General features: G+C 51.8%; 2 protein-coding genes across 2 annotated transcripts in view; one reads left to right on the forward strand and one right to left on the reverse strand.

Annotated features, from left to right (window-relative positions):
- LOC144132418 (glutamate receptor ionotropic, kainate glr-3-like) overlaps positions 1 to 22,142 on the forward strand; it is a 159,786-nt gene that overhangs the window by 7,214 nt on the left and 130,430 nt on the right. The window lies entirely within an intron of this gene.
- On the reverse strand, positions 20,817 to 21,581 carry LOC144133852 (uncharacterized). The gene has a single exon (XM_077666927.1). The coding sequence runs from the start codon at positions 21,579 to 21,581 to the stop codon at positions 20,817 to 20,819; it is 765 nt and encodes a 254-aa protein (XP_077523053.1).

The following is a 22,142-nucleotide window of genomic DNA, read 5'->3' on the forward strand; positions in this document are numbered from 1 at the left end:
AGGAAAAAAATCGCCTGGGGAGAGGTCAAGCGAGTATGGCGGACAGTAATGCTGTGCTTGGCGAGAAATTTTGTCACGCTGAGAGCAGTGTGCGGCCTTGCGCTATCGTGGAGAAGGCTCCATTGTCCAGATACCCTTAAGTCAGGGCGACGGCGTCGCAGTGCATCACACATGTGTTGGAGCACGCAGATATAAAATTCCTGATTCACCGTCCGCCCTTGTGCGACGAACTCGTGGTGTATTACACCTCTGGCGTCGAAAAAAAAACTATCAGCATCGTCTTTGTTTTGGTCTTCTGTCGCCGGAGAGTTTGTGGACTGCCATTCGGCACTCTGCCTCTTTGTTTGAGGATCTTATTGAAAACACTGTGTTTTGTCTTCAGCAATGATGATGTCGACGAATGCAGCATCCTTCTCTGCCTCAGAGAGCAAACCAGCGCTCACTGATGCCCGCGTGTCCTGGTCCTGTGTGAAGGAGTGCGGCACAAGTCTGGCATTCAGCTTTCGTTTCTCCAAGTTCTCACGCAAAATTTGGTGGCATGTTGTCTTACTAATGTCGGGAGCATCTGATAGCATGCGGACTGTAATGGTGCGGTCTTGCTGTACGATTTCCCTGATCCGAGCCACGTTTTCATTCCGTGAGGCTGAAGGGCGCTCCTGCCTTGTGTCGTCTTCCACTGACGTTCTCCCTGAAACGAACCTTTTGTGCCACTCGACAACTCGCGACCGCGATAATGTCTCGTTGCCGTAACTCATACGTGTGTGTGGATGTCTTGCTAAGCTTCACAGAGAATTTTATGTTTATACGCTGTTCGGGGTGGACGTCCATCTCTCCACATTCACTCGCAGTAGAATGCGCAGACTAGTGACAACTTATTTTTTACATGTAGTGGCTGGTAGCGGATGTCACAGCAATTAACATAAATAGCTCAGGTTAGCCCGCAAAGATGGCGCTACACATACGCACCAACATTTGTTTGCGGAATCATTTCTAGAGAAGAAAATAAATCAGTCTCGAAACTTTACGCACGAAGGTTGTATCTCCGAGAACTCTGCACAAAAGAATGGCCTTCCCGACGAGACTTACCCCTTTGAAGTGAGATCCTTCTACGAGCATCGTCAACAGCTCACTGTACAGGAAGATCTGCTACTCTACGCAGCCCGTGTGGTTGTCCCACTCACGTGCAGAAAAGAAATTTTGCGCCTTTTGCACTAAGGTCACTTCGGCAACACGAAAACCCAGACCCGCGCTAAGGACTCCGTTTGGTGGCCTACAGTGGCCAAAGATATCGCAACCATGACAAAACATTGTCCAGAATGTGTCAAGACGTCCAGCAACCGAAAAATTCCCCTTCAAAGCATCGAGAGCACCGACTTTCCTTCAAGACCATGGGAGAGAGTTACAATGGACGTGCCCTTCTTTAGAAGCCATTGGTGGTTAATTGTGACGGATTATTACTCCGGATATCCTGATCTGACTGATCTAGAGAAGCTATCATTTAGTATAGTGATCAATCACTGCAAATCAATTTTCGCCCGGCACGGCATTCCAGAGGTGGTGGTCTCCGATAATGGTCAGCAGTTCTCGACCTCTGATTTCGCTAAATTGTTCAAGAATACGGGTTCGAACACGTCACATCAAGCCCACAGTACCCTCAGAGCAACGGACTCGCTGAGGCTGCGGTGAAAATGATCAACACTTCAATGAAGAAGACCCGTACCTTACCCTCTTGTCCTACAGGTGAACTCCACTGAAAAATGCATACAGCCCCTCTGAACTATTGATGTGGAGGCGGTTGCGGACAAAGATTCCTCTGACTCCCGAAAGGCTTGTTCCTCTTTTGCCAGACGCCACTAAACTTCGGAATTTTCAAACCCAATGCCGCGAACAGCAGCGAAGAAACTACGATAGACGACATGGCGTACGGCAACTTCCGACCCTTTTGGAAGGAGATGAAGTCTGGATTACAGACACAAAGCGAAAATGGAACGTGGTGGCGCCCGGAAGCGAGCCTAGGTCACATTATAGTTGACACTGGGAACGGCACTATAGGGCGAAATCGAACTCATCGTTTCCCTTTTCTCAAGCCTGCGGAAGACCAGAGGGAGAGAACCATGGCGTCGTATACGAGGAGTCTGTGTGGTGAAATACATGAAGATGACTAGTTTCTCCAGAAGATTCACAAGCAACCTGCGCTGACGCCTCCCACCGGCGCACCAAGTGTGGACGTTGCGTCATTCCTCCCAAGAGTTTGCTTTTCTGTCAGGAAAAATGTTGTAGGCAGTAGCCACATGCAGTGGCTAGGCCGGCTGCTTGGCTGCGCTTGCTTGGCTTGACTTGGCTGCGCGCTCGCGCGAGGCTCGCGGCGGCTGGCACGTGTCTCGGGCTCGTGCCAGTATTCGCCGGGCTGGAATAAACGTGTCCTGTTGGCGTCTCAACAATTGTAACACCGTTTGGCCGCTGAACACACGAGTACGTTCGTATGCCCTTTGGTCTGCGAAACGCTGCTCGATGATTTGCTGATTGCCCGTTCCTCGTCAGAAGAAAACGCTGAATACATGCGCCTGCTATTTTCACGCCTCAAAGAGCACGGTCTTGTCATCAATCCGACCAAGTGCGTTTTTGTCAACGCCTTCGAGTTCCTTGGCCATCGCGTAACAGCGCAGGAAATTCGCCCTTTGGAGAGCAAGGTGCGCGCCATCCGCGACTTTCCTCGCCCCAAGTCGCTTCGCAAGCTTCGCGAGTTCCTCGGCCTCCTGAACTTCCATCGACGTTTCTTGCTCGGTATTGCCCGCATTGCCCTGCCCCTCACCGATCTCCGCATGGTCCTCACACTCCTCTCGAGTGGACGTCAGCTGCCGAAACCGCCTTCCAAGCCGCCAAGAACACCCTTGCCGACGCTACTTTGCTCACGCACCCGCCGGCCGACGCCCCGTTGCGTCTCATCACCGACGCCTTTGGTGCCGCTGTCGACTCCGTCCTGCCACAGCTTCAGGACGACTGCTGGTGCCCGCTGGGTTTCTTCTCCCAGAAGCTCAAGCCCGCAAAAACGCGCTACAGTACTTTCGGCCGTGAGTTGCTAGCTGTCACATCTTAAAATGAGCCGTTTTTTATGTGCTGACGGACCACAAGCACTTAATTGCGTTTCGTGTAAATCAAAGCTCATACACTGCACGAGAGATGCGGCACCTGAGTTGTATTTCTGAATTTACGGTGGATATCAGATACATCGAAGGACCCGTGAACAGTACCGCAGATGCGCACTCCCGTGTCGCTGCTCTTGCATCAGGCGCGCTTGACTTCACAGCGCTGGCTGCGGCACAGGCGTTTAACAGTGAGCTTTGAGCCCTCGAGGCCCTCCAGGTTCGAGCCGGTCAGAGATTGGGATTCTGGTAAATCGGCGTTTGGCGCGTTGCCATGAAGTCATGCGAGACGTCAGCTCGTTCTTACCAATCAGTGTGATGCGTTCCCCATGTATCTTACAACGCAAAACAGCGCATAAAGTAGAAAGGAGGTTTATAAGAACTGTCGCTGTGTTACACCGACGTGCAAAATAAACTAGGGTGTCACTCAAGCCCCGCCTTAACGGTATGATGCAACAGCGTTATTGGTTATTTGCCACTTTTTCTTAATTAGCGCCTTTTTATAATTGCACACAATCAGCATACATCGGTAGGCATACTGACCACGTGATACACAACACACAAGCTCGACCTTTAACAAAGTCAAAGGGACATGCCTCAATAGCCTAAGGGTAGCTTGTCAGACTCTCAACCCAAGGGAGATAAACGCGTTGCGCGAAGAAGAGTGCGAAAAGAACGCACACATATTCATCCCTTCTCTTGCGGCGCGGTTCACGTGTCCGCCGATATATGAGACAGATACTGCGCCAGTTCCTTTCCCCGAAAACCAATTATTATTATTCCGCTGAGTGCTTTGGGGGTTCCGTGCGTCACGCACCAAGACAAGTAACCACTCTTGTAGCAGATGGACTTGTCTCCACTTTTCTGAATTGAAAATCTTGTAAATCATTCGGGCGTGGCCCCCTGATGATTGCAAACAGCCAGAATTGTTATGAACTTGTGGTAAGATGATCCGATTCTTCGGGCAGTAAGTGAAGTCCCTAGCATGGGGGGGGGGGGGGGGGGCATGTGGCAATTGCGATGAGGTTTGTTCAGGAAATGACAGGCGTATATAAGAATGGTGAACACAGACAAGAGCCCAGAGTACTTCTTGTGTTTGTGTCCTTTACGCCGTTCAAAGTTATACCACGAACAAACTACCCCTACAGCAAGTATACTACTACTGATGTCTTCGGAGGTGTTGCAAATGGGTTGCAAGCCCAAAGGGTAGCGTTGGCCTGGCGGCCTGGGGCACAGCTGGAAACATCCGAAGGTCCTGGCAAAGGATGAGTCGACTGCCAACAGAACAACTTGTTTATTCTAGCATCGCAAAAGAGCAGCCGGTCAGGGCGACCACGTTACTCGACGGAAGAAATCGAAGTCTCTTCTTGGCGTCCGGGGCAGCTGCCTTTATACCCTCGGAGTCGAGGGCAAGAAGGAACGGCTCGGGATGAGGCGCCCGAGACGGCGACGCACGGACATGTTGAAACGTGATGTGACGCGTCCGCCGGGCCGGCGCCGGTCAGACCTCCTCGCCTCCCAGTTGGGGAGCTCCTCTCCCCGGCTGCCGCGCTTTGACAAGCGTGGGCACCAACATGCACACGCACACACGAAGACACGTGGCATTGAAACCTGCCTGGATGCGCTTGGCGGGAGGCGTTGCGGCAGCACTGAACGGGCCCAAAATGACCGCCACTTCGAACGAAGCCCCGGCGTCCGTTGCATCCGCGCCGGCTATACCGCGCGTCGTAGGCGAAACGTAACAGACCGCCCCGCCGGGAGAAGGAGATCCCGATGGTCAGGGGACTGCATCCGCTGTCCGGAGGGATGTCGCTCGATGATGCTCGTAATCGAAATCGGTCGTCCCTCGGCGTTGCTTGAGCGCAGCGCACAGAGAAGGCCTCGTTCTCAGGTTCAGGTTCACACAGGACACTGCAAAGTGACTTCGGGAGAGTTGCCATTTTTGTTCTCGTTCCCAGCAAGCGTTAGAACTACGCCGAAACGCAACCGCTCAGTCAGCAAGCACGAGACAACCCTCACTAAGCTCTGCCAGGCTCTTTCCCCTTTTATACTACTGCCTAGTTCCTTACAGTAGTCAAGCAGCACTCAGAACGCGTCCACAAATGGGAAAATTGCACTAGAAAGCACGTCATCACATTGAAACACTAAACAAAAGCAATATGTTAGAAATCCTGCCTTAGGAAGAAAACATCAGTAACAAACAACTTTGAGGTGGATTCCTACGTTAGGGGCCTCGACTTAAGCCATCGGCGTTACCGTTGAGACTCCCCTTTTTGTAACGCACCTCAAAGGAATATTGTTGCAAAGCGAGGCTCCAGCGCAGGAGGCGGCCATTTTTGGGAGAGATGGTCTGCAGCCATTGGAGAGGGCAGTGATCCGTCTCAATGATAAACCTCGAGCCGGCTAGGTAGCATGACAATTTCTGAACGGCCCACACGAGACACGCACACTCTTTCTCGGTGGCGCTGTACGCCTGCTCACGACAGGTCAGCTTACGACTAGCATACAGGACGGGGTGTTCCACTCCTCCATTTTCCCGTTGACACAGTACAACGCCCATGCCTCGCTCACTAGCATCACACTGAACAACGAACCCTTTTGTGTAGCCTGGCGATCGTAGCACAGGCTGGCTTGTTAGGGCGCTCTTTAGGGCGCTAAAAGCTCTTTCCTTTGTCTCGCCCCAGACGACTGTTTGGGGCTCTGTTTTTCTTAGAGCATCCGTCAGGGGAGCCGCGATATCGGAGTACCTGGGGATGTACCTCTGATAGTAGCCGGCGACACCTAAGAACGACCGAATATCGGTCTTCGTGCGCGGTTGCGGGAAGTCTCGCACAGCGGCCACCTTTATTTCAGAGGGGCGGAGACGACCCTGTCCAATCACGTGACCGAGGTAGACAACCTCGGCCTGTGCTAATTGGCACTTGGGAGCCTTGACTGTCAAGCCCGCTTCGCGCAGGCGGGTTAGCACTGCCTGCAAGTGTGCCATATGCTCAGACCAGGATGCGGAGAATATCGCTACGTCGTCTAAATACGGTAAAGCGAATTCTTCCTGTCCCCGCAACACTTTGTCCATGAGGCTTGAAAAGCAGTATGGCGCGTTCTTCAAACCAAAACTCAAAACTTTAGGACGGAATGTTCCCATTGGTGAAATGAACGCCGCATGCCTACTAGCCTCTTCTGTAAGTGGAACCTGCCAATAACCCCTGACAAGATCTAGGGTGGAAATAAAGTGAGCGCTACTAACTTTCTCAAGGCGCTCCTCGATGTTAGGGATCGGATAAATTTGATCCTTAGTGATGGAATTAAGCCTGCGGTAGTCGACGCAAGGACGAGGTTCCTTGCCCGGTACCTCAACTAAAATCAAAGGGGAGGTATAATCACTCTCACCCGCCTCAATAACACCGAGCTGTAGCATTTTCTTTACCTCAGCCTCCATAATATCGCGCTGGCGGGGTGACACCCGGTATGCTTTGGATCGTACTGGCTCTGGGGAGGTAAGTTCTATTTCATGAGTAAGGACAGCAGTCCTACCAGGCCTCTCAGAGAACTGACCTTGAAACTCTTGTAAGAGTTGGTGTAGTTCGGTTTTCTGCTCAGGCGACAGCGGTGCTTTACTGAGTAAGTCACTAATGACCTGATCGGTGTCTCCCTGTTCGTCACTGAGCATAGTCCCGGAAGCTCTTCGGGAACGTTTACCATCATACACACCACTGCTTCCCGTTGTCTATAGGGTTTGAGCAGATTACAGTGGTAAACTTGCTGTGCTTTCCGTTTTCCTGGCAGACTCACCACTTAGTTAACGTCCGACAGTTTTTGAACAATCCGTGCTGGGCCCTCCCACTGCACGTCGAGTTTGTTTTTTAGCGATGTGCGCAATATCATTACTTCATCGCCCACCTCAAAACGACGGGCCCTGGCTGTCCGATCATAATAAACCTTGGCCCTCTGCTGGGCCTTTGCCATTGCTTCACCTGACAACTCCTGTGCCCTTCTTAAGCGTTCGAGGAGCCTAAGCACGTACTCGACCACGACTGGGTCGTCGCCCCTGCCTTCCCACGAATCTCGAAGCATGCGAAGCGGAGACCGCAGCGAGCGACCGTACCCCAGCTCAGCTGGCGAAAACCCCGTAGCCGCATGCGGCGCGGTCCTTAATGCAAACATCACCCCAGGCAGACACAGCTCCCAATCACTTTGTTGTTCAAAACACAATGCTCTCAACACGCGCTTCATGACGGAGTGGAGCTTCTCAACGGAATTCGACTGTGGGCGGTACACTGAGCTGTGTAACAGCTTTACCCCACACCTTTCGAGAAAGGCTGTCGTCAAAGCGCTAGTAAACACTGTGCCCTGATCTGACTGGATTTCCGCAGGAAAACCAACTCGCGCAAATATGGACAGTAGTGCATTGACTATCTCAACTGAGCTGAGTTCTTTAAGCGGCACTGCTTCAGGGAACTTTGTCGCTGGGCAGATCACAGTCAAAATGTGTCTGTACCCCGTGGCTGTTACCGGCAGAGGTCCCACTGTATCCATAACGAGCTGTCTAAAAGGCTCCGTAATGATAGGTACCAACTTCAACGGCGCCCTCGATTTGTCCCCTGGTTTGCCAACCCGCTGACAGGTGTCACATGTCCTCACAAAGTGTTCTGCGTCACGAAGACACCCTGGCCAATAGTACTCTTGCAAGAGACGGTCCTTAGTCTTCTTAACTCCTAGGTGTCCGGACCACGAACCGCCATGCGACAAGCGCAACAGATCCTGACGGTAGCACTGAGGCACGATCAGCTGATCGAACTCCACTCCCCTGCGGTCTAGGTACTTCCGGTACAGGACCCCACCTCTTTCCACAAAACGAGCATTTTTCTTGGCGATACCTTCCTTGACATTGCAGCGCATGTTTTCTAGGCTGCCATCCTTTTTTTGCTCGGCTATCAAAGCCGACCGGCTGACTTTTAGCAACCTATTAAGTCCATCTGACGTAGGCGCGATGAGCAAATCTGCAGATAGCTCTTCTAACTTTCCCGTGTCGGGCATTTCCTCTCCAGTACCTGGTGCCTTCAACGCTACAGGCTCAATTTTATTCAGTTCGGACGTGCTCTGAATATCAGCTTGCTGCGCCTCCGACCCTTTTTCATTGTTCGACAACGTCGGCCCCGCAACTACCGCCTTTGCAGCGAGCTCCCGAACTCTCGATCTGGTTAAGGCCTGAACGGTAGCCTCACCAAACAAAAGCCCCTTCTCGCGCAGGAGGTGATCGGACCTGTTCGAAAATAGGTACGGGTACTGGGGGGGGGGGGGGGCAGCCTCCGTCTCAATTGCTCCGAAAGGTCCTTCAATAAGCACTTTTGCTACGGGCAGACAGACGCTATGAGCTTCCACGGCTTGCTTGATCCATGCGCACTCGCCCGTGAACATATCGGGTTCTACGTTAGAGGGGTGAACTACATCCATTGTAGCTGAGGAATCACGAAGCACTCGGCACTCTTTCCCGTTCACGAGGAAGTCTCGCATGTAAGGCTCGAGAAGCTTCATGTTCTCGTCAGTGCTGCATAATGACAAAAACACGACTTTTGTTTTTGTTTCTGGACACTGCGCCGAAAAGTGACCCGGCTTCTGGCACGTATAACACACGCGGGCTTGCCTCGTCTCGAACCGCTTTCTGCGTTCGGCTTCGGCTGCCGCCGTCTCCTTACGTTCGGTCGGACTGCTTTCACTCGCATCCGCACTACGTGTGTCCCCCCTTGCTCTCATGGGTGTGAACTTCGGCCTCTCAGACTTGGAGCCAAATTCACCCTTTTGACCGTCCTTAGCTCCGCGAGCCCGACGCGTCACAAACTCCTCGGCTAGCTCGGCGGCTTTAGCCACTGTACTAACGTCTAACCTATCCAAGACCCAGTACCGCACGTTCTCAGGTAACCGACTATAAAACTGTTCCAGCCCGAAACACTGCAGAATTTTCTCGTGGTCACCAAATGCTTTCTCTTCTTTGAGCCACTCCTGCATGTTTGACATAAGCCTGTAGGCAAACTCTGTATATGACTCACTTCTGCCTTTTTCATTTTCCCGAAACTTCCGACGGAACGCCTCCGCTGACAGCCTGTACTTTTTTAGCAGACTCGATTTCACTTGGTCGAAATCCTCTGCCTCCTCTCTCTTCAAGCGAGCGACTACGTCGGCCGCCTCGCCGGGTAACAAAGTGAGCAAGCGCTGTGGCCACGTTTCCCGAGAGAACCCCTGCTTCTCGCATGTTCGCTCAAAGTTAACCAGGAACAAACCAATGTCCTCTCCAAGCTTAAACGGCCGCATCAGGTCAGTCATTTTGAACGATACTCGTTCTCCTGCACCGTGTGCCTGACTTCCATTACGAGCGCGTTCCATCTCTACCTCGAGACGCTTCATTTCCAAAGCGTGTTGACGGTCGCGCTCGTCTTTCTCTTTTTGCTCTTTACGTTCGCGCTCGTCTTTCTCTTTTTGCTCTTTACGTTCGCGCTCCTGTCTTTTTGCCCTCTCCTCAATGGTCTCAAGGCATTCCGACAGCTCGTCATCCTCAGCCTCCAACTCAAGAATAGCCCTTAGCAGTTCTGGCTTTCTGAGTTTGTCTGAGACATCCAGACCCAACTCTCTTGCAAGCTCCAGCAATTTCGGTTTGCGCAACGACTTCAAATCCATGGCTGCTCCGAACGCTGCTTTCTCTACTGCCTACTATTCTCTTGCCGCAAAAACTAACACGGCAGCAACGACAACCACAATTACCAGCTCTGTTTCTGACACTAACAAAAGCCTGGCAAAACTCAGAAGAAGAAAGTCCCGCACTCACCAAGCCTCGCAGCCAAGAATTCAGCGCAGTCGTTCCGCTGCAGGCAACCAGTCATCACACAGGGCTCGTAGTGATGAGAACATGATACAATGTCATATCCACAGCAGCGGGAAATGGATTTTACACCACGACCACGCAACCAGATGTTTGTACAACCTCGTCAGTTTGTAGTTTTTAGGCGGAAAGACCTGTCTTCAAAACAGAATTTTTATTTACCTGGCTTGGAGCTCTCAGATGCTGTCGGGCGAGCGCTGGGTGTCATTTCGTTCTCTCAAAGGCCCATAATCACAACTTCCGATTAAGCAACGCTACCGAGCGACAAAAGGCCGCCATTTCATAAAAACGGGCTAATACCGCCATTAGACACAGCACTGGCGGAGCCGCCATAAGATAGTTCTCAAGTTGGATGTCGGTATCCTCTCCGTAAATATATGGCTGGCAGAACCAGGTTTACTCGTACCGTGGATAACGCAAGAACTGCTAAAACGTCTGAGTAGGGCTTTAAAAGTGGGACTTGTTTTAAAAAGATTTAGACATACTGACGACTGCGTATCCGAAGGAACCGACGACCATCGCTAATCTCTGTATACTGCTGTATTTAAGAAATATGGTCTCTGGTTAGTTTTTACTCCATAGAAGAAACTATTTTTATGTCTTTGACCTCAAGCTGATATGTGCGAAACACATCTGTTACGTTCATCACCCATAAACAAGAAGAGAGTCGTTGCCGCTTAACTTGACACTCATTGCGACAATAAAGACAAGAATAACGTCACTTAGGTTTTCATGCCCACATTACATGTTGATTCAACTGTATCTTAGGGGTACTCCACTATATATGGGGCAGAAAGGTGGAGCTAAACGAAGTGCGTTAAACGTAAACTGAGGCATGAGAAGGAAACTTAGAGACAGGAAGAGCACATTGGATCCGACAACAAACGTGAGTCAATCACACCCTCTTCGAAATCAACAAGAAAACATGGGCATGAACTGGGCATGTAACGCGAAGGCAAGATAGCTGACGATCCTTTAAGATCAATCAAAATTGCCGATCGGGCGAGTTGGTGGGACATGATTCGAAATGACCAGCGCGGAAACAGACGGGGACACGAGAAGAAAAAACACTGAGGACAGGACGGGCGCTGACTAACAACTATTTATTTTCGAAATGAATCGTCAGTGTTTTTTCTTCTCGTGTCCCCGTCTGTTTGCGCGCTGGCCATTTCGGTTCTTTTAAGGTAACAGAGTGGAAAGGGACGAGAGCAATTAAGGTAGGCAGATGAGATTAAGAGCGCTGCATGGATAATGTGACCGCTGCTGGCACAGCAGACGATTAACTGGAGAGATATGGCAGAGGCCTGTGACCTGCGGTGGCCGCATAGGATGCTGGCGTTGATAAGTTTGAACATTCTGGTATATGGGGACTTTTGGCAGCAGGTTATCGTTGCATGGTCTTGACCGCTGTTGCCAAAATATTCAAAAACAAAAATGTTCAATTTGAAGAAAAATTCCTGAATATCAGCATACAATGGTGAGGCTCGCCGCCGTATGCGACCGCCACAGATGCTCGCTCAGTTGCAAAGAGGCATAGAGTGCCACCTGTGTTTTTGATTGTGCAGGAGCTATGCCAACACATTTGTGATGATAGAAAGTGTTGCATTGTGATTATGACAAGTCTATTTGAGATGCTTCTCACTCGAGTGGTTGGAGCGATGGTCAGTCTACGCGGAAAATTTTAGACTGGAACGAGCGTAACAACGGCGACATGCCTCTACTGCATTGTCCCGATTATACAAAAGTCCACTGCGGCATATGCAAAGCAAAACTTCCAGAAATTGCAATTCAGCGAAATAAACTGTCAAATGAACGTTACAAATACCGAAATGCAAGCATATTTAAAATATATGTTACGCTTGGCACGATCACGCGACCAGAGTAAACGGCTTTCACGGAGCGCGCCCTCTATAACTACAGGCGGCTGCCATTCGGTTCAACATGGGTTGGAAAGGCATACACTGCCGTTGAACGGAGGTGGACACTGGGGTTAACATGTGTATAAAAACACGTACAAAAACAAAAGAGCAAAGAAGCTGTCCTGATGACTAAAACACTACAAATCTCAATCCTCACTAGCAGGGCAAAGCTGGGCACCCAACACCTTCCTGATCATTAACGTCCACCATTTTCGTGACTTCCGATCACCTTAATCCGGCTCATGGTGATGGCAATGTGATGTAAGCAGTGGAGATTAGCACGCACACGTTTCAGTCCATGCCATGGAAGAATGAAAGAAAGACAGGAGGGGCCGTAACTTTTCTGATGAGCGGGGAGAGCACCCATATACCGCCATAACGAGTACAGCGCCATTTCTAGCCGTTGCTAAGGGCGCCTAGACAAGATTGCCGCGCATCACTTCCCAGCACAGAGTAGGGAAATCGTCCGGGAAAGGTCTCCCCATTCTTCACACGGCTTTTTTTTGTGTACCTGTCCCCGGATATGCCGCCGGGAGGCGTTACATCCAGTTTTGCCTTAGCAGCAGCAACTCATTTGGGTCTAAGAAGGTTTGGACAACTTGGCCTGTGAAGGCCCTCGATCTTACCTATTTTCCCTCTCCCACTTTACTCCCAGTTGCGCCCTACGATGGAGTAGATATACTCCCCCCGGCACGCGGCTTGGGCATGGTCCCCCAGTGCAGCGCCGGCCAGGTAGGCACGCGGCTTGGACATGGGCGAGCGCTGCTGCCATTCACAAGTGTCCGGGTTGAATCTGCGCACCGACCGCAGGCAGCAGCGCCGGTCGCAGCCTCCGATCACGTAGAGGCGCCGCGACATCTGTATCACGGCGTGGTGGCCTCTGCGCGCGCACAGTGCACACGCTTTTAGTGGGCAAGAAAGTCGCTTCGCTCCCCTGCTCGTCCCGCGACGCTGCGGAATGTTCCCCGCATGCTAGCCATGGGGCGGGGTAGGTCAAAGACCTCTTCTTACGCAGCACAACCGGTACGCGAGGCGGAAGCTTAAACCACGGGTATAGAAATCCTAACTTGGGACGGTGCTTATAGTGGCAGATCTCCGCTGTACGTTTCGTTCAGTGCAGAAAATGCATCGATGAATAAAAATGCGGATTGGGAACATGCTAGATGAGTGTTGTCTTCTAGTTTCATCATCTGCGTGCTTTGGATTGCCATTTTGCTTCTTATATATGCTTGGTGGTTTTCTTCACACTCTCTAAAATTAAAAAAATAATAATAAGCGCTTTAGATTTATTTTTGCCCTAGGGCTGTACTGGGGGTCCGGCCAACACAGGAAGGAGGCAGATTGCCCCGATTAGTTAGCTACGCTGCACTTTTTGTCGAATGATATGGCTTCTGGCCTCGCTCTTACGAACGCAAGCACGCCGGTTTCAAAGTGTTTCCGGACCACACGGTTTAGGCCTCCTTGCTGACGCCACAGAACCCCTACAAGAAAATTTGCTAAAAATTCGCAGAAACGGCGTCTCCACTGGATGGCGGCGCCCCGTGTGTTTAGCCGCGTAGAACTGCTCCGCCAGACGCAGTTCTCCGCCACGGTGACATATCCGACAGCCATGTCCACCTTTTCTTCGGTACGCAACCTCCCTTTACTCCGCGACGCTATTACGGAACCGATGCTGCCATGCGCCAAAGGCTAGGCAGTCGTTGAGAGGTCGGATCGCAGGCGCAGTGACAGCGCGGATTGGGTTCCGACGCGGGAACACTTGTCCAAAAATCCGGCGAGCGAAGCGGATTTGGCCGCTTTTAGCCTGTTTCACATGGCGCGACGGGAACGAAAAATTACGGCCCGGTCGCACTGTCGTTGCGACGATAATCGCAGCCGCCGTTTCACATGCCAACGATTTCTGTCGGTGCCATCGGCACCCTAGCGTCGGTGCGGCCTTTCAGTGCACGAAAATTCTTCGGCTGCAATAAATGTCAAACATCGTGGCAGGCGTTGATTTCGTAATCATGAGTAATAATATTGAGCTGTGATGTATTATTAAGTTCAATAAAACGTTTTCGAGATTTTCCTCTCAACTCCTATTGGCTGACTACTGTGGCCATCGCTGCGACAGTGCGACTATCGGGACGCGCGAGGAAAGCAGAGACCAGGCGTGGGGCTTGGAGTCTCGGTGCCAACTAGTTTTATTCTTTCTTTGTGCGCCGGCCCTTTCTCGGCGGCCGGCTGGCTACGGTCGACTACGGTCGGCTACGTTCCGCGCTGGCAGCACCGCGGCTTATCCGCGGCATATTTGTGTTCACCACAGCACTCCCCCCCTAGTGAGAACACGAACGGAACCAACACGAGAAAACACTCGTGCGATTAGAGGTTGAGGTGACTTGGCGCATTTAGACGTCTGCCACTGCGCGTGTGGTAGGCGCGAGTATCAGGCGTGGATGCACTTTCCTCCCTGGTGGAAACCGCTGCCCTGGGACGAGGCACTCTTGTATGGGTTCCAGGCGACTGGATGGAGGTGGGTGTCATGGACTGCGTTTCCATGTACGCAGGTTTAAGTCTGTCCAACGAGACAACTTCCCGCCGCCCCCGCATTTCGATAGTGAACGTCTTCCGCCCACGGCGGAGAACCTTGAATGGCCCATCGTACGGTGCTTGTAGTGGTCGTCGTACAGCGTCGTTCCGCAGAAAGACGTGACTACATGACTCAAGCTCGTTGCTCACATGTGTCCTCCTCTCTGCGGGCTGTCGCGGAGGTGTAGCTCGGAGCTTGTTCATGATGTCGTGAAGGCGAGATGCGTAGTCGCTGGCGGAAATGCGAGCTCGCTGTTGGTCAGATGCAAAGAAATCACCAGGCAGACGTAGCGTCGTGCCGTAGACAAGTTCCGCAGCGCTGCAGCCGATATCTGCCTTGCACGCTGTGCGTATGCCCAAGAGCACGATAGGCAATGCTTCCACCCAAGAGTCGTGTTCACTTGCCATGAGTGCTGCTTTCAGCTGCCGGTGAAATCTCCCGACTATTCCATTGCTCATCGGGTGGTAGGCCGTAGTCCTGATGCGCGAGGCGCCGATGAGTTTCGTCAGGCTGGCGAACAACGCAGACTCAAACTGGCTTCCTCTGTCCGTTGTAATGGAGGAAGGCGCACCAAAACGACATAGTCAGTGGTTGACAAAAGCGCGAGCAACAGTTTCGGCTGTAATGTCGGGAATCGGGATAGCTTCTGCCCACCGCGTGAAACGGTCGACCAAAGTGAGCAAGTACATTTGGCCCTGACAAGGTGTCAATGGTCCAACTATGTCCATATGGATGTGGTCGAATCGAGCATCTGGTCCTGGGAAAGTCTCCAACGGTGTCACCGTGTGACGCTGAACCTTGGACCGTTGACACGCAAGACACTCGCGAGTCCACTGTCGGGAATCGCGGTTGATGCCAGGCCATACGAAACGCGTCGTGAGCAGCTTCTGGGTCGCCCGGATTCCTGGGTGTGAAAGCTCGTGTAACGAAGCGTATACCTCACGACGGAGGCAAGCAGGCACGTATGGTCGAGGACTACTTGTAGATGTATCGCAACAAATGTCTCCTGCTCCGGGCAATGGAAACCACTGTAGGATGAGTGACGTCGATGTTTCCTGCAAACGGCGCAGTTCGTCATCGTCGCGTTGAGCTGCCGCCACTTTTGCGAGGTCTATTCCCGTGTGAGTGAGGGCATTTACTGGGCTGCGCGACAGAGCATCGGCGACAGCGTTGTCTACTCCCTTTATGTGGCGAATGTCCGTGGTGAATTCCGATATGTAGGACATCTGCCGCAGCTCGCGGGCTGTGTGCGTGCCGCCATCAGATTTGAGGGAGCGTAAGGCGTAGGTGAGAGGCTTGTGATCAGTCATTATAAAGAATTCCGTCCCTTCTAAGTAATGACGAAAGTGCCGGATTGCTGCGTAGACGGCCAACAGCTCGCGTCCGAAAGTGCTGTAACGCTGCTCGGTGGGTGTCAATTTCCGAGAAAAGAAAGCGATCGGTTGCCATACTCCTTTGTTAAGTTGTTGAAGGACAGCCCCCACAGCTGCGTTCGAGGCGTCGACCGTGACGCACTGTGGGACTCCCGGTTGCGGGTAGGCGAGAAGTGTGGCGTCGGTGAGGTGTCTCTTGATCTCTTGAAAAGCCGCTTCGGCGTCGTCCGTCCAGAGCAGCTCCCTAGCAGCGCCTTCGTGTGTCGACAGCAGAAGGTGGAGAGGGTGCAGAACGGCCGCGCACCGAGGTACGAAACGTCGGTAGTAATTTACAAGGCCAAGGAACTCGCGCAGCTGGCGCTTAGTGGTGGGTCGTGGAAACTTCTCGACAGCTTTAACCTTGTCTGGATGAGGTTGAATGCCAGAGCTTGAAACAACATGGCCAAGGAAAGTCAGCTTCTCGGCACCCAGCTCGCACTTGTCCGTGTTAACCAGGATGCCATGCTCCGCCAGGCGCTGAAACACTGATCGCAGATGCGCCTCATGCTCGTCCGGTGAAGTGCTTGCGATGAGTAGGTCGTCGAGGTATGCATGGCAGAAGTCGAGGCCATGCAAAACTCCGTTGATAAAACGCTGGAATGTCTGTCCGGAGTTTCGCAGGCCGAACGGCATGCGCAGAAACTCGAACAGGCCGAAGGGCGTGGTTATCGCCGTCCTCGATACGTCCTCTGGAGCCACGGGGATCTGATGGTACGCCCGCACGAGGTCGATCTTGGAGAAAATCGCCACGCCATGTAGGCTGGACGTCACATCATGAATGTGAGGTACCGGATAGCGGTCTGGCACGGTTGCTCGATTGAGGGCTCGATAGTCGCCGCAGGGTTGCCAGTCTCCTGGTGTTGACTTCGGCACCATGTGCAGTGGAGACGCCCATGGGCTAGCGGACGGGCGGATTATGCCGAGCTCGAGCATGTGGTCGAATTCCTGTCGAGCTGCTTGCAGCTTTTGCGGGGACAAGCGGCGTGGGCGTGCGTAAACTGGTGGGCCTGTGGTGACAATGTGGTGGCATACATTGTGCTTGACGGCCGCGCTGGCCTGTGGTGGCCGCGTCAGTTCGGGGAATTCGCCGAGGATGCCGGTGAATCGTGTAGCGCCCGGCGGTGCTACGAGCGTGGGGCTGAGGGGAGGATGCCTGGATGGCTTCCCGCGCACTTCTGCGTGCGACAGGGGGTCCTGTAAACGCCGGTTGCGGACATCGACAAGCAGTCCGAAGTTGCGCAAAAAGCCCGCTCCCAGGATGGCAAATTTTACGCCAGCCACGACGAAAATGCACCGAAATGTCCTCTTGAGGCCCAGGTCCAGCGAGAGAGAGCGTTGCCCGTACGTCGGTATCGTCGTATTGTTGACAGCTTGCAACGGTGCTGCGCACGGTCGTTTGCGATCGGCTGGCGACCAGAGTGGAAGTCTGTGAAGATACAGAACAGCCATTAGCGGCTTAGTACCCTGTATTTTTAAAACCGAAACAGGAACGCATGCCCACATCTTGTAACGAAAGATACAGCACAATGCATCGTGCTACTGGGCAGCCATGCAGATGAGGATGAAGTGTGCATGGGCAGCCATCTTGATGGAGCACAGAGTCTTAGAACAGCCCACCATGCACAGGCACAAAAACTGTGCAATTCGAGGATTGGTCCACAAACGCAAGGAAATAGACTTCATTTTCAGCAGTGACAGGTTTGAGGACAAACTAGTCTATAGAGTGCCAATACATAGCTGTAGCACACACAGGTCTGTCAAAGATAACAATGAAGAAAACGCAAATCTGGCATTTTTAGTTTGTAACAAAATGGAAATAGCAGGTGCAATGCTTGCGTATTATTTGTTTAGGGCAAAAAGAAAGTCTCCAATTATTGAATACATAACATGCCTTCTAGGTTGCCTTCAATGTATTTTTGCTTTCACTTACCTTCTCGTGAACTCTGAGGGCTAAAATGTTAACAAATAAAATGTTATGTCATGTTGTCAATGCATATTGAAAGCTACATTGACGACAAATTAACATGTCCACTGGTGCCTTCCTTTCATATGTTATGCATGCAGCTACACATTCGAAGACACTACAGCTATACTGCTGTAATGCACATCACAGCAGTATGCCCATCACAAAAGCCTCCACATTAGTGGTTAATGTTGATTCTAAAGCTGACCAATGTAACCTGCTCCTATCATGTTGTTGACAAAGGAACCAACCTGCATCATGCCGTCTTCCAGGGTATGCCCCGTTCATCTGGCACACAATGCCATTGGGGCAAATCAGTGATTGGTATTTGACGCAATGTACCCTCTCATGGCCCGAAAAATACGCTCGCTGGTTCCTCTTAGGCCGGCATATAGGCCGAGCTGTTCCATCAATGAAGGCCCAGCAATTCGGCAAGGGAGCACCTTTGCTTTTCACGGCCTGGAAGAAGAAAACAGTGTAAGGAAGCAGAGCAACATCGCTGTTCATTGAAGGAAATACTCTTTAAATCTACAGTCGTCATAATTATATGCATTCCGCAGACTACCCCTGTGACTATGACATCCGTTTATGAAATTACTAGATGTGAAGTCAATTTCGCAGCACAGTTCTAGCAGGAAATGTCAATAACGCTTGCAATCTGTGTGGAAACACACGTCAGCAGAAGAGAGAACACAATTTACCAAAACAAAGTATGAAAACGCCCATAAATGGGCCAGAGGTCGAGCTTATGTTCACTTTGGGTAACTTTGGCATTCCTCAATACATTATGGCTCTTCTTCCACAACTCTCTCATCCACTGTTATAAGCTGTGGCCAGCTATACTCCCTTGGCAGGCCTATCTATGGGTACACGTGCATAAATGCTTATACCGCATTGTATGCAATAGTGATGATCCAATGTTTAGGGGAATCCCCAAGGTGATAGGATAGCATTCCTGTTTAGCTCATTTGGCAGAGCGACTGCTCTGGTGAAGCGGTGGTCCTGGGTTCGAACCCGGGACCAGGACGCATTTTTCTTTGACTACGAAGTTCCTGTGGAAGCTGTACAGCTTTCCTTCGCACCCATATGGCTGCGCTTGAGTGGATGCTAATGAGTAATCACTGTCTTATTATGTATGCATTACCATTGGTTGCTGCATGCTTTTTTAAGAAGATTGACTATAGTTGGTCGACTGCTGCATCATTTTGAAACAGAGCACAGGTACAGAACACCGGAGAGATAAACAGTGCCATGATGCTGTCTACCTGTTTAGTATAACTTTCCTGAAGGCTATTTCAAAATATATGATTTCCTCACAACCAGTTTTCTCTCTGCCAGCATTACCAACGAAAGAACTCATGCACGTTAAGTTTACATTGTCCTTACACTTTGAACAAAAGTCAGCTGAAAGGTAGGTTTGCACGAGAATTATTTGCAATGGGTTACATGGTTTACATGGGTGTGTGCTCATCAAAACTTCCTAGGCTCGTGCAGGCAGTCATTGCAGTAGTATCTTGTCTGACCCACATTAAGTTACTGTCTAACTTAATCAGTACTGGGCAGATGCTGTCTTTGAGCTGGAATGCTTAGTTTTTCTGGTGAGACCTTGAACGAAGCGTTATGGTATCTCTGGTTTCTGGTATCTCTGGTTTATGGTATCTCCAGAAAGGACCTCTGATTAGTGCTTGCCACAGAGGTAACAAGGATAATTTCATGCACTGCCTGTTAACATGGCGCGGCTAATTTAACTGCCTCCTTTAGGCACTTTCTCTCATTAAAATAAAATTAAAATAAAAAGATTAATGCGTCAAAAAAATAAAGCCAAAATTGAGTTCAGCGTGTAACGCGCAGACTGCTTCAACTTCCTTTTTTATATTGCGTAAAGGCTCCCGGGAATTGTAGGTGATATTTACGAATAGTGCAGCACACACAGACAAAAAAAACGGTGACTTACGTCTGCGAATTCCTGGAGGCATGTAGTTGTCAGCCACAGGTGATTATTGCAGTCGGTCAGCAAATGTCGAAAAGTCTTTGCGATATGACAGATTACTTGTGACGCCACGCTAGACATGACAGACGGATGCAGTCCGAATATCCGCTGTAAGTCGCACCACCTGTTTGGATACGCCAGGCGTCGAAGCGCCAGACACAGTGCATTGCGGCCTGGCACGACCACTCGCTGTGCACTTACAATTCGTTCCGGCATGCACAATGCCCTCACTAAATCGTCTACGTCCTCCTCCTCGAATCTGAACTGCTGCTTGAACAGCGTGCTGTCGATTCTATCAATATCCAGCAGCCCGTGCCGCGAACGATACTTCAAGAGTTCATGCTCCCTCCGGCGCCTCATGTCGTACTCAATGTCTTCCAATGAATAATCGCCTTTTAGAAGCCATCGGTCCTTTCTTGATAACATGAGGTCGTCGATTTCCTCCCACGTCAACATCGACGCGACATGGTGATTATACAGGATGCTAGAGGGCATCCTGACTGCGTCAATCACGTCGGACTCTAATCGCTCAAATTAAACGCGCTCACTGCGTAGCGGCGGAACAACTGCACTTCCACGTCGTCGGCTACGGCCGCGCCTTGGCACGGCTCCAATCGACTGGACTAAGCAAAAGTATTCTCATTTATTTGCACTAGATGGCGCGACATAACACGCTGGCGCATTTTTAAAACCTGTAAGGCAGGTCCACACATTCGCGGTTACCCGCTGTTAGCGTACGCCCAGCTAAAACTATACTTCGGAGCGGACAGCGTAGCGTACGCAGCGCCGTAGCGCTTTGCGTACGCAAGCGCTTGCGTACGTACGCACAGCTAAAACTGTCTACTAACTTCCGCCCCTGTGTCGACTAGGAAACGAGCACCTCTTTCGCGATCGGTCAGGAAGAATACCGATGGGCGACTGTCCGGCAGGGCGGGGGCACTGGTCACCCTCAGCGCTGGCCCGGGGCGTTTCCCGAATTTTCACAGGGCGGCACACAGTTCCGTGCAGCGTTGCCGAATTTGCGGTGGTACCAGCACACCCTGCGTTGTTGTGGTTGTGATGCGGTACGCTGTCGTGGTCGCTGGTTGCCGCTCGAGTGCAGCGCTGCGACGGCGTCTGCGAGGCGAGAAATTTCCTCTCGCATCTCTTGCAGGGAATTGGCGGACGGTGCGTCTGCGTGCACCGACGCGACTGTGGGCACGGCGACAGCCATGAGTTTGTCGGCGAGCTCGGCCATCTTGTCAAGGTCTGTCTCGCCCGACGCCGTGAGGCCTATCCGTACGCTTGTGGGAAGCCTTTGCAGGAACAGTTCCCGCACCAAACGGCCGTCGCTTGCTGTCGTGCCGCCGGCCAGTTGTTGCATGTGGCGTAGCAACTGGCTGGGCCGGCGGTCGCCAAGTTCGGCCTCCCGCAGTAGCTGCTGGAGACGCTCCGGCTCTGTAGGTGTGACACGGCGAATCAGTGTCTCTTTTAGCGTCTGGTAGGCGTTCTCTGCGGGTGGTGTTAGCAGTAGGTCCCGCACCTCGCTGGCTGTCGCAGGCGCAAGGCTGCCCACCACGTGGTGGTATTTAGTGCTGTCAGCAGTGATGCGGCGTTCAGCGAACTGCGACTCAACTTGCACGAACCAAAGTTCCGGGTCGCCAGTCCAAAGCGGAGGTAGCTTCACGTCAAGTACGGCTACCGTGGGACTGCCGGCGTCGCTTGGCTGGTTCATGGCTATCACGTACGGGTCACCAATTATTGGCACGCGCGGGGAAAGCAGAGACGAGGCGTGGGGCTTGGAGTCTCGGTGCCAACTAGTTTTATTCTTTCTTTGTGCGCCGGCCCTCTCTCGGCGGCCCTGCGACGAGAACGACGCGCATTTCTGTCGCACAGCGGCAGAAATCGCACTGCGCTGCGGCAACAATCGCATCATGTGAAAAGACGCCGAGCGAGGCGGAAAGCGGCGCGGCGAGGGCGATCGGGCTGGACCCAAATTTTTCGCGTTCGCCGCCGCGGCGAAAAACATGGCGGCGCCCATCGACGCAGGGCCCCTCGCCTCGGAATGAATTCGTCGTTGTTGCGGCCTTGTTCAGCGAGTTCACTGGCCATAAATCGGACACCGGTGCATCGCTTCGTCCCACCTCACCTATAAGCCAAAGTATAAGTGATAGATTTGCTTTATTTTTTATTTTGAGTGACGATTCTGCCGCTACTAGGCCTACGAGGAGCGCCGGTTTTGTTGACAGTACTAGTTCCCGTCCTGACAAGCAGATGGCGCCACTAGGCTGGGCGT

Source organism: Amblyomma americanum, chromosome 5 (assembly GCF_052857255.1).
Source record: "Amblyomma americanum isolate KBUSLIRL-KWMA chromosome 5, ASM5285725v1, whole genome shotgun sequence".
NCBI classification, from domain to species: Eukaryota; Metazoa; Arthropoda; class Arachnida; order Ixodida; family Ixodidae; genus Amblyomma; species Amblyomma americanum.

Coding starts and splice junctions, on each gene's coding strand:
- LOC144133852 (XM_077666927.1), bottom strand. CDS start 21,581: ATGAACCAGCCAAGCGACGCCGGCAGTCCCACGGTAGCCGTACTTGAC.